The sequence below is a fragment of the Pristiophorus japonicus genome, chromosome 23, assembly GCF_044704955.1.
Source record: "Pristiophorus japonicus isolate sPriJap1 chromosome 23, sPriJap1.hap1, whole genome shotgun sequence".
NCBI lineage: Eukaryota > Metazoa > Chordata > Chondrichthyes > Pristiophoridae > Pristiophorus > Pristiophorus japonicus.
This window is the reverse complement of record NC_091999.1, coordinates 3,064,370-3,078,867: the sequence shown is the minus strand read 5'-3', so window position 1 is coordinate 3,078,867 and position 14,498 is coordinate 3,064,370. Positions and strand designations below refer to the sequence as shown.

Below are 14,498 nucleotides of genomic sequence, written 5' to 3'. Positions count from 1 at the left end.
AGATTTCCCTCAGTTCCCCCTCCTTACTAGACCCTCTGACCCCTTTTATATCCGGAAGGTTGTTTGTGTCCTCCTTAGTGAATACTGAACCAAAGTACTTGTTCAATTGGTCCGCCATTTCTTTGTTCCCCATTATGACTTCCCCTGATTCTGACTGCAGGGGACCTACGTTTGTCTTTACTAACCTTTTTCTCTTTACATACCTATAGAAACTTTTGCAATCCGCCTTAATGTTCCCTGCAAGCTTCTTCTCATACTCCATTTTCCCTGCCCTAATCAAACCCTTTGTCCTCCTCTGCTGAGTTCTAAATTTCTCCCAGTCCCCAGGTTCGCTGCTATTTCTGGCCAATTTGTATGCCACTTCCTTGGCTTTAATACTATCCCTGATTTCCCTAGATAGCCACGGTTGAGCCACCTTCCCTTTTTTATTTTTACGCCAGACAGGAATGTACAATTGTTGTAATTCATCCATGCGGTCTCTAAATGTCTGCCATTGCCCATCCACAGTCAACCCCTTAAGTATCATTCGCCAATCTATCTTAGCCAATTCACGCCTCATACCTTCAAAGTTACCCTTCTTTAAGTTCTGGACCATGGTCTCTGAATTAACTGTTTCATTCTCCATCCTAATGCAGAATTCCACCATATTATGGTCACTCTTCCCCAAGGGGCCTCGCACAATGAGATTGTTAATTAATCCTCTCTCATTACACAACACCCAGTCTAAGATGTCCTCCCCCCTAGTTGTTTCCTCGACATATTGGTCTAGAAAACCATCCCTTATGCACTCCAGGAAATCCTCCTCCACCGTATTGCTTCCAGTTTGGCTAGCCCAATCTATGTGCATATTAAAGTCACCCATTATAACTGCTGCACCTTTATTGCATGCACTCCTAATTTCCTGTTTGATGCCCTCCCCAACATCACTACTACTGTTTGGAGGTCAGTACACAGCTCCCACTAATGTTTTTTGCCCTTTAGTGTTCTGCAGCTCTACCCATATAGATTCCACATCATCCAAGCTAATGTCTTTCCTAACTATTACATTAATCTCCTCTTTAACCAGCAATGCTACCCCACCTCCTTTTCCTTTTTTTCTATCCTTCCTGAATGTTGAATACCCCTGGATGTTGAGTTCCCAGCCCTGATCATCCTGGAGCCACGTCTCCGTAATCCCAATCACATCATATTTGTTAACATCTATTTGCACACTTAATTCATCCACCTTATTGCGGATACTCCTTGCATTAAGACACAAACCCTTCAGGCTTGCTTTTTTAACACACTTTGTCCTTTTAGAATTTTGCTGCACAGTGGCCCTTTTTATTCTTTGCCTTGGGTTTCTCTGCCCTCCACTTTTCCTCATCTCCTTTCTGTCTTTTGCTTTTGCCTCATTTTTGCCTCCCTCTGTCTCCCTGCATAGGTTCCCATCCCCCTGCAATATTAGTTTAACTCCTCCCCAACAGCACTAGCAAACACTCCCCCTAGGACATTGGTTCCGGTCCTGCCCAAGTGCAGACCGTCCAGTTTGTACTGGTCCCACCTCCCCCAGAACCTGTTCCAATGCCCCACGAATTTGAATCCCTCCCTGCTGCACCACTGCTCAAGCCACGTATTCATCTGTGCTATCCTGCGATTCCTACTCTGACTAGCACGTGGTACTGGTAGCAATCCCGAGATTACTACTTTTGAGGTCCTACTTTTTAATTTAGCTCCTAGCTCCTTAAATTCTTTTCGTAGGAACTCATCCCTTTTTTTACCTATGTCGTTGGTACCAATGTGCACCATGACAACTGACTGTTCTCTCGCCCATTTCAGAATGTCCTGCACCCGCTCCGAGACATCCTTGACCCTTGCACCAGGGAGGCAACATACCATCCTGGAGTCTCGGTTGCGGCCGAGACTGACTGGTGTCTCTCAGTCGCTCTCCCTCAGGGAGATATCTGTACACTGACTGGTGTCTCTCAGTCGCTCTCCCTCAGGGAGATATCTGTACACTGACTGGTGTCTCTCAGTCCCTCTCCCTCAGGGAGATATCTATACACTGACTGGTGTCTCTCAGTCCCTCTCCCTCAGGGAGATATCTGTACACTGACTGGTGTCTCTCAGTCCCTCTCCCTCAGGGAGATATCTATACACTGACTGGTGTCTCTCAGTCCCTCTCCCTCAGGGAGATATCTATACACTGACTGGTGTCTCTCAGTCCCTCTCCCTCAGGGAGATATCTGTACACTGACTGGTGTCTCTCAGTCCCTCTCCCTCAGGGAGATATCTGTACACTGACTGGTGTCTCTCAGTCCCCTCTCCCTCAGGGAGATATCTGTACACTGACTGGTGTCTCTCAGTCCCTCTCCCTCAGGGAGATATCTGTACAATGACTGGTGTCTCTCAGTCGCTCTCCCTCAGGGAGTTATCTGTACACTGACGGGTGTCTCTCAGTCCCTCTCCCTCAGGGAGATATCTGTACACTGACTGGTGTCTCTCAGTCCCTCTCCCTCAGGGAGATATCTGTACACTGACTGGTGTCTCTCAGTCCCTCTCCCTCAGGGAGATATCTGTACACTGACTGGTGTCTCTCAGTCCCTCTCCCTCAGGGAGATATCTGTACACTGACTGGTGTCTCTCAGTCCCTCTCCCTCAGGGAGATATCTGTACACTGACTGGTGTCTCTCAGTCCCCTCTCCCTCAGGGAGATATCTGTACACTGACTGGTGTCTCTCAGTCCCCTCTCCCTCAGGGAGATATCTGTACACTGACTGGTGTCTCTCAGTCCCTCTCCCTCAGGGAGATATCTGTACACTGGCTGGTGTCTCTCAGTCCCTCTCCCTCAGGGAGATATCTGTACACTGACTGGTGTCTCTCAGTCCCTCTCCCTCAGGGAGATATCTGTACACTGACTGGTGTCTCTCAGTCCCCTCTCCCTCAGGGAGATATCTGTACACTGACTGTTGTCTCTCAGTCCCTCTCCCTCAGGGAGATATCTGTACACTGACTGGTGTCTCTCAGTCCCTCTCCCTCAGGGAGATATCTGTACACTGACTGGTGTCTCTCAGTCTCTCTCCCTCAGGGAGATATCTGTACACTGACTGGTGTCTCTCAGTCCCCTCTCCCTCAGGGAGATATCTGTACACTGACTGGTGTCTCTCAGTCCCCTCTCCCTCAGGGAGATATCTGTACACTGACTGGTGTCTCTCAGTCCCTCTCCCTCAGGGAGATATCTGTACACTGACTGGTGTCTCTCAGTCCCCTCTCCCTCAGGGAGATATCTGTACACTGACTGGTGTCTCTCAGTCCCCATCTCCCTCAGGGAGATATCTGCACACTGACTGGTGTCTCTCAGTCCCTCTCCCTCAGGGAGATATCTGTACACTGACTGGTGTCTCTCAGTCCCCTCTCCCTCAGGGAGATATCTGTACACTGACTGGTGTCTCTCAGTCCCCATCTCCCTCAGGGAGATATCTGCACAATGTATAGCTTTCCTGATACCAGCTTTTTATTTGCGGATTTAAAAAAAAGATTCTCAGTCTGCGACGAGTTGAACTTCCACCCCGGGACTTGTGTGTAAAGTAGCCTAACAACCTGGTGCAGTAGTGACAGAGGTGGCTATTCTTTGGTTGAGTCAAGCTCGCATTCCCTGTTTTACTAGCCCGGTAACAGAGCACCGCACCACCGCAGACCGACAATTAAGTGCACTTCTCCTTTCCATGTAGGGCCAAGGCAGCGCGCGTGATAACGTTCGAGGAGTTCAAACAGGCGCTGAAGGAACTGGCCAAGAAGAGGTTTAAGGACCTGAGTGAGGACCAGGGCCTGCAGGCAACTTACGCCCTCATTGCCGGGAAGGAACCTGCACTGGTGGGAGTCACGGTTGGTATCGATATTCTATTCCATTGTATCGCGCAGGCCACGCACTAGTGGGAAAAGTATGCAGCAAATTTGCAGGCAAATTACAGAGAAATACAAGACAGATAGGGGCCCAAATTGCCCCTCCCGATGAGGTCGCTGACCGGCGGAAAATGGCGTCCACAGGGCGGGGTGGAACAGCCGCCGACTCTCCGCGGAGTGCCCGCCATTTTGCAAGTTGTCGTTTGCCGGGGGCGGAGCCTTGTAGGGGCCCGCCCTGCCCGTTTTCCCGCCACGGCCTGCACGCGCCGACCCCTTACCAGCCAGCGGCGACCCCTACCCGAAATTGCCCCGCGGGAAATAGCCCCTTTTGCGGCAATTGCCCCGCGGGAGCGATGCCGCTGCCGGCCGGTGCCCCCGACAGTTTTTTGCGTTGGCGCGCTCCATGCCGGTCCTCGTTGGTTGGCGGCGCTGGCCGCCCTTAAAGGGGAGGCGGAGCTGCTGGAGACACCATCTTATTTTTTATCGTCGGCCGACTGCCTGGTCGGGCCGACAATTATGCCCCCCTCTCCCCCCCCCCCCCCCCGCCCACCGGGTTCACCTACAGTCAGCCTGACACCCCCCCCTCTTGGATGCCAGGCCGCTGGTCTGGCTGAAACCCTCCCTGGTGGCCCAATGTTTGCCACTAAAGTGGCTGCAGAGTTGGCAGCGGCCCTTCCCTTTAAGTGAAGGGTTCTGGATCAGTACGTTTGCAGCCCGACGAGGAAGGAGGCATTGCTGGATCTGGACCTGGGGCGTTCAGTTGGTCAAGTGGAGCAAGGGGAACATTTAGGCAACAGTGATCATAGTATCATAAGATTTAGACTCGCTATGGAAAAGGACCGGGAGCAATCTCGAGTAAATATACTTGATTGGAGGAAGGGAAATTTCAGTGGGGTGAGAATGGATCTGGCCTGGGGTAAATTGGAATCAGAGATTGGCAGGCAAAACTGTAATGGAACAATGGGCTGCCTTTAAAGAGGAGATGTTTGCGTACAGTCGAGGTACATTCCCACTCGGGGGAAAGGTAGGGCAACTTAAGTCAGGGCTCCCTGGATGACGAAACAGATAAGGAGAAAGCTGAAGCAGAAAAAGAGTGTGTATGACAGATGTCAGGTCGAGAATACATGTGAAAATCAGGCTAAGTGTTGAAAGGACAGAGGGGAAGTGATAAAGGAAATAAGAAGGGGCAAAGAGAGGGTATGAGAATAGATTGGCAGCTAACATCAAAGGTAATCCAAACGTCTCTATAGGCAGATAAATAGTAAACGGGTAGTAAGCTGGGTACCACAAACGAGACCTATGTATGGAGGCAGAGGGTATGGCTGAGGTACTATATGAGAACTTTGCCTCCTTGGTGAGGAATGATGCAAAGAGAAAAAGGAGGGGGCATAGGAAGGGAGCCAAAGATAGCCAGAGATTACGCTCTGAAATTGTCGAACTCGATGTTGAGACCAGAAGGCTGTAAAGTGCCTGAAGGAAAGATGAGGTGCTGTTGCTCGAGCTTGTGTTGAGCTCCGTTGGATCAGTGTAGGAGGCCGAGAGACGGAGAGGTCAGAGTGGGAGAGGAGCGGAGAATTAAAGGGACAGGGGACCGGAAGCTCGGGGTCACACTTGCGGACTGAACGGAGGTGCTCCACAAAGCGGTCACCCAGTCTGCGCCTGGTCTCCCCCCAATGTAGAGGAGACCACACCGTGAGCAGCGAATACAGTATGCTGCATTGCAAGAAGTTACAAGTAAATCGGTGTTTCACCTGGAAGGAGTGTCTGGGGCCCTGGACAGTGGGAGGGGAGCGGGAGGGTAAAAGGGGCAGGGGGTTGTATCTCCTGCGCTTGCCCGGGAAGGTGCCGTGGGAAGGGGAGAGGGTGCTGGGGGTGACTGCGGAGTGGACCAGGGACAGGTCCCTTCGGAACGCTGAGAGGGGAGGGGAAGGTGTGATTGGGCGGTGGGATCGCGCTGGGGGTGACGGAAATGGCTGGAGGACGATCCGTTGAACGTGGAGGCTGGTGGGGTGAAAGGTGAGGACAAGGGGTGCTTTCCAGCATCTCAGGGTGTCCCTAAGTGCTTCACAGCCAACGAGGTACTTTTTGGAGTGTAGTCACTGTTGCAATGGAAGAAGCGCAGCAGCCAATTTGCGCACAGCAAGCTCCCACAAACTGCGATGCGGTAATGGGGGATAAATATCGGCTGGGGCAACTCCGCTGCTCTTCTTCGAAATAGTTCCACGGGACCTTCTACGTCCACCCGAGAGGGCAGACGGGGCCTCGGTTTAACGACTCATCTGAAAGGCGGCATCTCCGACAGTGCGGCACTCCCTCAGTGTCGGTCCTGGATGTTGGAACACAAATCTTTGGAGTGGGGCTTGAACCCTACGAAGTTCTGACTCCCGAGGAGTGAGCATGACCGACTGATTGACCCAGTTGTGGGCGTTGGACGAGGGATTAATGTTGACCAGGATACCACCACGTTGAGGAAATGATTTGGGTGGGGGAGGGGGGGGGTGAGAAGAGCTGGCTTTAAAGTGTCCTTTCACCCTCCTGAAATGTGGATTCAAATCCAGCCAGTGGTGGTCCTGAACATAGCGGGCTGGATTCAACTTTCACGATCCCGCCCGAATGGATGAAAGGAAGCAGCAGTCAGTGGTTCCAGGGTGGGGAATGGATGCCTTATAGAAGGGCCTCCTCTTGTCCCCGACTCCCCCACCAGTACTCACCCGCTGACCGTTAAGGAACGATCTAACACGAAATGAGAACATAAGAAATAGGAGCAGGAGTCGGCCATTCGGCCCCTCGAGCCTGCTCCGCCATTCAATAAGATCATGGCTGATCTGATCATGGACCCAGCTCCACTTCCCCGCCCGCTCCCCATAACCCTTCACTCCCTTATCGCTCAAAAATCTGTCTATCTCCACCTTAAATATATTCAATGACCCAGCCCTCCACAGCTCTCTGGGGCAGAGAATTCCACAGATTCCCGACCCTCTGAGAGAAGAAATTCCTCCTCATCTCAGTTTTAAATGTGCGGCCCCTTATTCTAAGACCATGCCCCCTAGTTCTAGATTCCCCCATCAGTGGAAACATCCTCTCTGCATCCACCTTGTCGAGCCCCCTCGTAATCTTATACATTTCGATAAGATCACCTCTCATTCTTCTGAATTCCAATGAGTAGAAGCCCAACCTGCTCAACCTTTCCTCATAAATCAACCCCCTCATCTCCGGAATCAACCGAGTGAACCTTCTCTGAACAGCCTCCAATGCAAGTATATCCTTCCGTAAATACGGAGACCAAAACTGTTTGAGGTGTTTGAGATGATTAATGGATATGACAGGGTGGATCGAGAGAAATATTTCCTCTGGTGGGGGGAGCCCAGGACAAGGGGACATACCGTTAAAATTCGAGCCCGGCCGTTCAGGGGTGATGTCAGGAAACACTTCTTCACACACAGGGTGGTGGGAATCTGGAACTCCCTCCCCCAAAAAGCTATTGAGGCCGGGGGGGTCAATGGAAAATTTCAAAACTAAGATTGATAGATTTATGTTCTGCAAGGGTACAAAGGGTTACGCAACCAAGGCGGGTAGATGGGGTTAAGATACAGATCAGCCAGGATCTAATTGAATGGCGGACTAGGTTCAAGGGGCTGAATGGCCTCCTCCTGTTCCTGTGTAACAGGCTCGAGGGGCTGAATGTCCTCCTCCTGTTCCTGTGTAACAGGCCCAAGGGGCTGAATGTCCTCCTCCTGTTCCTGTGTAACAGGCTCGAGGGGCTGAATGGCCTCCTCCTGTTCCTGTGTAACAGGCTCGAGGGGCTGAACGGCCTCCTCCTGTTCCTGTGTAACAGGCTCGAGGGGCTGAATGGCCTCCTCCTGTTCCTGTGTAACAGGCTCGAGGGGCTGAATGTCCTCCTCCTGTTCCTGTGCAACAGGCCCAAGGGGCTGAATGTCCTCCTCCTGTTCCTGTGTAACAGGCTCGAGGGGCTGAATGGCCTCCTCCTGTTCCTGTGTAACAGGCTCGAGGGGCTGAATGGCCTCCTCCTGTTCCTGTGTAACAGGCTCGAGGGGCTGAACGGCCTCCTCCTGTTCCTGTGTAACAGGCTCGAGGGGCTGAATGTCCTCCTCCTGTTCCTGTGTAACAGGCTCGAGGGGCTGAATGGCCTCCTCCTGTTCCTGTGTAACAGGCCCGAGAGGCTGAATGGCCTCCTCCTGTTCCTGTGTAACAGGCACGAGGGGCTGAATGGCCTCCTGTTCCTGTGTAACAGGCCCGAGAGGCTGAATGGCCTCCTCCTGTTCCTATGCAACTGGCTCGAGGGGCTGAATGGCCTCCTCCTGTTCTTGTGTAACAGGCTCGAGGGGCTGAATGGCCTCCTCCTGTTCCTGTGTGACAAGCCCGAGGGGCTGAATGGCCTCCTCCTGTTCCTGTGTAACAGGCTCGAGGGGCTGAATGGCCTCCTCCTGTTCCTATGTAACAGGCTCGAGGGGCTGAATGGCTTCCTCCTGTTCCTATGTAACAGGCTCGAGGGGCTGAATGGCCTCCTCCTGTTCCTATGTAACAGGCTCGAGGGGCTGAATGGCCTCCTCCTGTTCCTATGTAACAGGCTCGAGGGGCTGAATAGCCTCCTCCTGTTCCTGTGTAACAGGCTCGAGGGGCTGAATGGCCTCCTCCTGTTCCTATGTAACAGGCTCGAGGGGCTGAATGGCCTCCTCCTGTTCCTATGTAACAGGCTCGAGGGGCTGAATAGCCTCCTCCTGTTCCTATGTAACAGGCTCGAGGGGCTGAATGGCCTCCTCCTGTTCCTATGTAACAGGCTCGAGGGGCTGAATGGCCTCCTCCTGTTCCTAATGTAACAGGCTCGAGGGGCTGAATGGCCTCCTCCTGTTCCTAATGTAACAGGCTCGAGGGGCTGAATGGCCTCCTCCTGTTCCTACCTTCCTATACTTTCACTGATTTGGCTTTTGTAGTTTGAGTCTCCGTGGAAAATTGAAACGGGTATTTTTCTTTCTCTCCCTGCCCCCACCCTCACCCCCTCTCTCCCCCCCCCCCCACCCCCAGCTCTCCATGACTCCCCCCCGCCACTGTCCCCCGTGCTCTCTCCCGAAGGAGTTGACCACTTGCTGGGGTATGGGTTCCCCTACAGGACCTCATGCAAATGACCTATTCTTTGTGTATGAGACAATAAGTGCTGACAGGCTATTCGACTGGCTGAGGCCTGCTCTTCACATGATAGAGCAAGTGTCACTGGGCTGTGATCAGGAAAAAGAAAGACTTGCATTTATATAGCGTCTTTCACGACCACTGGACGTCTCAAAGCGCTTTACAGCCAATGAAGTACTTTTGGAGTGCAGTCACTGTTGTGATGTGGGAAACGCCAATTTGTGCACAGCAAGCTCCCACACACAGCGATGTGATAATGACCAGATAATCTGTTTTTTTGTGATGTTGATTGAGGGATAAACATTGGCCCCAGGACACCGGGGATAACTCCCCCTGCTCTTCTTCCAAATAGTGGCCACGGGATCTTTTACGTCCACCTGAGAGGGCAGACGGGGCCTCAGTTTAACGTCTCATCCGGAAGACGGCACCTCCGACAGTGCGGCACTCCCTCAGTACTGCCCCTCCGACAGTGCGGCACTCCCTCAGTACTGCCCCTCCGACAGTGCGGCACTCCCTCAGCACTGCTCTGGATTTTTGTGCTCAAGACCCTGGAGTGGAACTTGAACCCACAACTTTCTAACTCAGAGGCGAGGGTGCTACCCACTGAGCCACTGAGCTGGCTGAACCCTGATTGCGTTCACTCCCGCTTCCCAACCCAGGGGGCAATAAGGCCCAATTATTGACCCCCTTACCGTCCATTCCCACACACCCCCCCGCCCCGCCCCAAGCTGGGATCAGCACAGACCCGGGGGGGGAGGCGGGTGCTAGGGATGGAATCTGGGCTCTTGCTGCTCCGTCTGGGGCTCAGTACCAATTGTAGCTCCCCCCCCCCCCAGCCCTTCCAACCCTCCCTACCGCCCGCCCCTCGGTTGGGATCAGCTCACTCGGCACAGGGGGGGAGGTGGGGTGACAGGGTCGGGGGAAATGGGACCTGGGCTGTGTACCTCCTCTGTGCTCGGGCTAACGCCTTTTCTCCGCATCCTTGCAGAAGGCGGCGAAAGCCGGGGCCGTGGATCGCCTGACGGACACGTCCAAGTTCACGGGCTCGCACAAGGAGCGGTTCGACGAGAGCGGGAAGGGCCGAGGGAAGGCAGGCCGGGAGAACCTGGTGGAGAACACAGGATTCGTGGCGGCCTACAAGGGGAAGGGCACCTACGACGAGAAAATCAAAGGCTCAAAATAATCCCACCCACTCCCCCCCAACCTCTCGGCCCACCCCTGCCCGCCCCCACCTCACGTCTCCCCCGCTATCACACCCCCAACAGCTACTGATGCCCTGCCCTCGATATCAGACTAACTGCCATCAATCCTCTGCCGTCTGCTTGTTATATGGTTGACCCGAAAGCTTTCTTACTCAATGTACAGCAAGCGACAGTGTGTTGTGGTGGTGTGGGGGGGGGGGGGGGGGGAGAAAGGAGATGACATTTCCTTTAGGTAACCCATTCACATCCCAACATGGGGCAGAAGGGGCTTCCAGTCATCAATCCCACTCAAGGTCGCTGCTCGTCTCCAGCTCTCTCCGCTGTCCCTCCTCAGTTCCAAATTCCACGCCCTCTTGCTCCTTACTAAGTCTCCGACTCATTCTTTGCCAGTGGGTGCAGCTGCCCCCTTTCACTCTCTGAGGACCTGGGATTCGGAACAAACCCAGACAGAGGTGGCAACCAGCCAGTGCTTTGTGCCCTCATCGTCTGCAGGACAACACCACCAATGGGTCGGCCACCTCACTCTTCGAGGGCGCAATGATAATGATTGGAATAGAAGTCTGGGGCACTGGGCAACTATATTACAGAGTAGAGGGAGCTTTACTCTGTATCTAGCCCCCTGTACCTGCCCTGGGAGTGTTTGCTGGGACAGTGTAGAGGGAGCGTTACTCTGTATCTAACCCGTGCTGTACCTGCCCTGGGAGTGTTTGATGGGACAGTGTAGAGGGTGCTTTACTCTGTATCTAACCCCCTGTACCTGCCCTGGGAGTGTTTGATGGGACAGTGTAGAGGGAGCTTTACTCTGTATCTAACCCCCTGTACCTGCCCTGGGAGTGTTTGATGGGACAGTGTAGAGGGAGCTTTACTCTGTATCTAACCACGTGCTGTACCTGCCCTGGGAGTGTTTGATGGGACAGTGTAGAGGGAGCTTTACTCTGTATCTAACCCCCTGTACCTGCCCTGGGAGTGTTTGATGGGACAGTGTAGAGGGAGCTTTACTCTGTATCTAACCCCCTGTACCTGCCCTGGGAGTGTTTGATGGGACAATGTAGAGGGAGCTTTACTCTGTATCTAGCCCCCTGTACCTGCCCTGGGAGTGTTTGATGGGACAGTGTAGAGGGAGCTTTACTCTGTATCTAACCCCGTGCTGTACCTGCCCTGGGAGTGTTTGATGGGACAGTGTAGAGGGAGCTTTACTCTGTATCTAACCCTGTGCTGTACCTGCCCTGGGAGTATTTGATGGGACAGTGTAGAGGGAGCTTTACTCTGTATCTAACCCCCTGTCCCTGCCCTGGGAGTGTTTGATGGGACAGTGTAGAGGGAGCTTTACTCTGTATCTAACCCCCTGTACCTGCCCTGGGAGTGTTTGATGGGACAGTGTAGAGGGAGCTTTACTCTGTATCTAACCCGTGCTGTACCGTGCTGACTCTCAATGCCTGAAAGCCTTCCATCTCCCAGCAGTGAGGGCATCATTCACAAAAAAATAAACCCGTCCGTGATTTTGCTTCTTCTCACCCCCTCATTATCCCCACCAATGACCATTGATGGTTTAACCGTGGAGAGCCTGACTTTTTCTTCCATATTTGAAGCTAGTGTGCGGGGTTTTTGCAAGTAGCTGGTCAGTCGATCACACTGCGGGTGTCTGCCGAGGTGCCTGCGATATTCCATTCGCTACTGACGAGGACCCCTCGATTCCTTTCCATTGCCGAACAAAGTTACTGTCTCGGGTTTTTTGGTGGCCATTTCCGGCTGTGAAAACCGGAAGAAGTTCGGGGAGCCTTGTTTTTTTTTAACTCCAGCGGCAGATTTTTTAAAAAAGTGCTCTTGCCCGCATCGCATAAGCTGGCCGACTCTTGGGCCTGCCAACCCTGGTCGGACATATTCCTGGAGATTTCTTCACACGATCTCCCGCCAAGAGTGGCCAGCTCTCTGGTATTGCTCGGGAACAGCCAAGAATTAAAGATTAATCACCAGGACACTGCTCTGAGCAAAATGGGGTCGGGTAGCATAGTGGTCATATTACTGGACTAGTGATCCGGAGCACTCTGACCAACAATCCAGTAGATCCGAGTTCAAATCCCACCAGGGCAGCTGGGGAATTTATAATTCAATAAATCTAGAATAAAAAGCTAATTATCAGCAACGGTGACCAAGAAACTACAGGGTTTGTTGTAAAAATGCATCTGGCTCACTAATGCCCTTTAGGGAGGGAAATCTACTGTCCTTACCCGGTCTGGCCGTTATGTGACTCCAGACCCCCAGCAATGTGGTTAACTCTTAACAGCCCTCTGAAATAGCAGCTCACCACCACCTTCTCAAGTGCAACCAGGGATGGGCGATAAATGCTGGCTTTGGCAGCCTGTGAATGAATACGTTTTAAAAAAACGCAGGGAGAAAGATCGTAGAGACATAAAAAAAAATAGTGCTTTTCCCACCCCCCATCGCTATTTTAAAATCACTAATAAATAAGAAAATGAGGAGGAGAGGAGTGAGTGGGGTGTTGGGGGGGGGGGTGGTGGGGAGGTGGGGGGGACATACAATCTTGCTGCAGCTTCTGGGAGATTAATCTGCAAATCCTGGCGATTCCAGGCAAATCCTGGAGGATTGGCGCCCCACAAGACACTCCAGCTTGTGAAACAGCCGCTGGAAGTGGGCGACCATGTTTTCTTCAAATACCGCTCCCCCAACCTGGTATTGGACAGAGTGGACTGTGCTTGTTGGTCGGACCGATTGACCTGAGCACTTTGGGGTGGGGTCGGGGGGTCCATAAATTAAGCAGCATTCCCGCGCGCGTGAAATAGTTATGTGTGCAACAAAATTAGAATCGCTTCACTGAAATGCCTACTGTACTGAACCTCTAAACATTAAGTGTTCTGCAATCGCTTTATGGGGAATTGACAGCACAGAAACAGGCCCTGCGGCCCAACAGGTCCGAGCCGGGGTTAATGCTCCACACCAGCCCCCTCCAACCCCTCGTCATCTCACCCCATCAACATAATCTATCCCCTTCTCCCTCCTGGACTTCCCTTTAAATGCATCTGTGCCATTCCCCGTGTTGGCAAACTCCACATTCTCACCACTCTGTGGGTAAAGACATTTCTCCTGTGTTCCTTATTGGATAGATTAGTGACTATTTTAGATTTACGGCCTCTCGTTCTGCTTTTCCCCCCGAAAGGGCATCCATCGTTTCCATGCCTACCTGAGCGAACCCCTTCATAATTTAAAAATAACCTCCATCAGGTCACCCTTGAGCCTTTCCTTTTCTCGATGACAGCCTGTCCAGTCTCCTGATAGTTATAACCTCTCACTTGCGGCATGGTCCGTGTAAATCTTTTTCTGCAATTTCCCCAGTGCCTCTCTGTACCTTTTGTTTTGTAAAACCTGCACACGGTGTGGCCTAACCAACTTTCGTTGCAAGTTCCACTGAACTTCTCAGCTTTTCCATTCTCTTTTTCTGGAGCACCGGGCATGCCTTGATGGTCGATTTGCCTTGGCCGGTTCCGACAACCTGTGCGGCATCCGGCAATGGCTCAGGTCCGTGGTGACCAGCCCATCCAATCCCTGGGTAAAGGCCGAGATTGCCGGAGGGAGGCCGTGCTGGGAGGGAGCATGCTCGCTCTGGAATGACGGCTTGCTGTGAAGGGCGTCGCTGTCGGGTGCGGTCCCTCGACACCGTTCGGTGGCTGCTCGGCTCCCCCCCCCAACTCTTCCTCACAGCCCCCCCAGATCGAGGGAGGCCTTGATCAGAGCAGTATGGTGAACCTCTTGCCAACCTAGTCATGTTCCTACGCACTGACAGGCGATGGTCACGGAGGTCGAGTGGTGGATGCCTTTGAGAACAATGTCCTGCTCCAACACCCTCCTCCCACCCCAGCTGCATTAGGTTGGGGATTGTGCCTGGCATGGGAAAGGCAGAGAAGAAACAGAAACTAACTAACAAGAGAAAAGGGGCCCAGAAATTCCTGCCGGCCGGGGTGAGGGTGTAAGACGGCAGTGTCAGATCGACCACCCGTTATACGCAGCTCCTGATAATTGGTTCCATCGCAGCCAATGCCGAGACAGGTTTCTTGGCCAAGATTGTTTGTCGTGAAGATCTCTCTCTGATGGGGGGGGACTGGCTGTGGGTGGCAGTGGGTCAGACACTTGGGCCAGTAGGAGGCACAGGAATAGATTAACACGCCACACAACTGCTTGGACTCATTGGCCAGTGAAAGTAGCCTTTAGTGAGCGCCATTGTAAGTCTTCGCATGTAAGCTTTGTGAAACAATA

The 14,498-nt window shown here is 52.7% G+C and overlaps 1 protein-coding gene across 2 annotated transcripts in view; it reads left to right on the top strand.

Annotated features, from left to right (window-relative positions):
• The window catches only part of LOC139235598 (tubulin polymerization-promoting protein family member 3-like), a 76,865-nt gene extending 66,445 nt beyond the window's left edge, over positions 1-10,420 (top strand). For both annotated transcript variants that reach the window (XM_070866632.1, XM_070866631.1), the window contains exons 3-4: positions 3,711-3,864; positions 10,016-10,420. In XM_070866632.1, coding sequence (XP_070722733.1) covers positions 3,711-3,864; positions 10,016-10,210 — 349 coding nt within the window. In that variant the 3' untranslated portion in view covers positions 10,211-10,420. The remainder of the gene's footprint in view (positions 1-3,710; positions 3,865-10,015) is intronic.
• Positions 10,421-14,498: the final 4,078 nt, after the last annotated feature.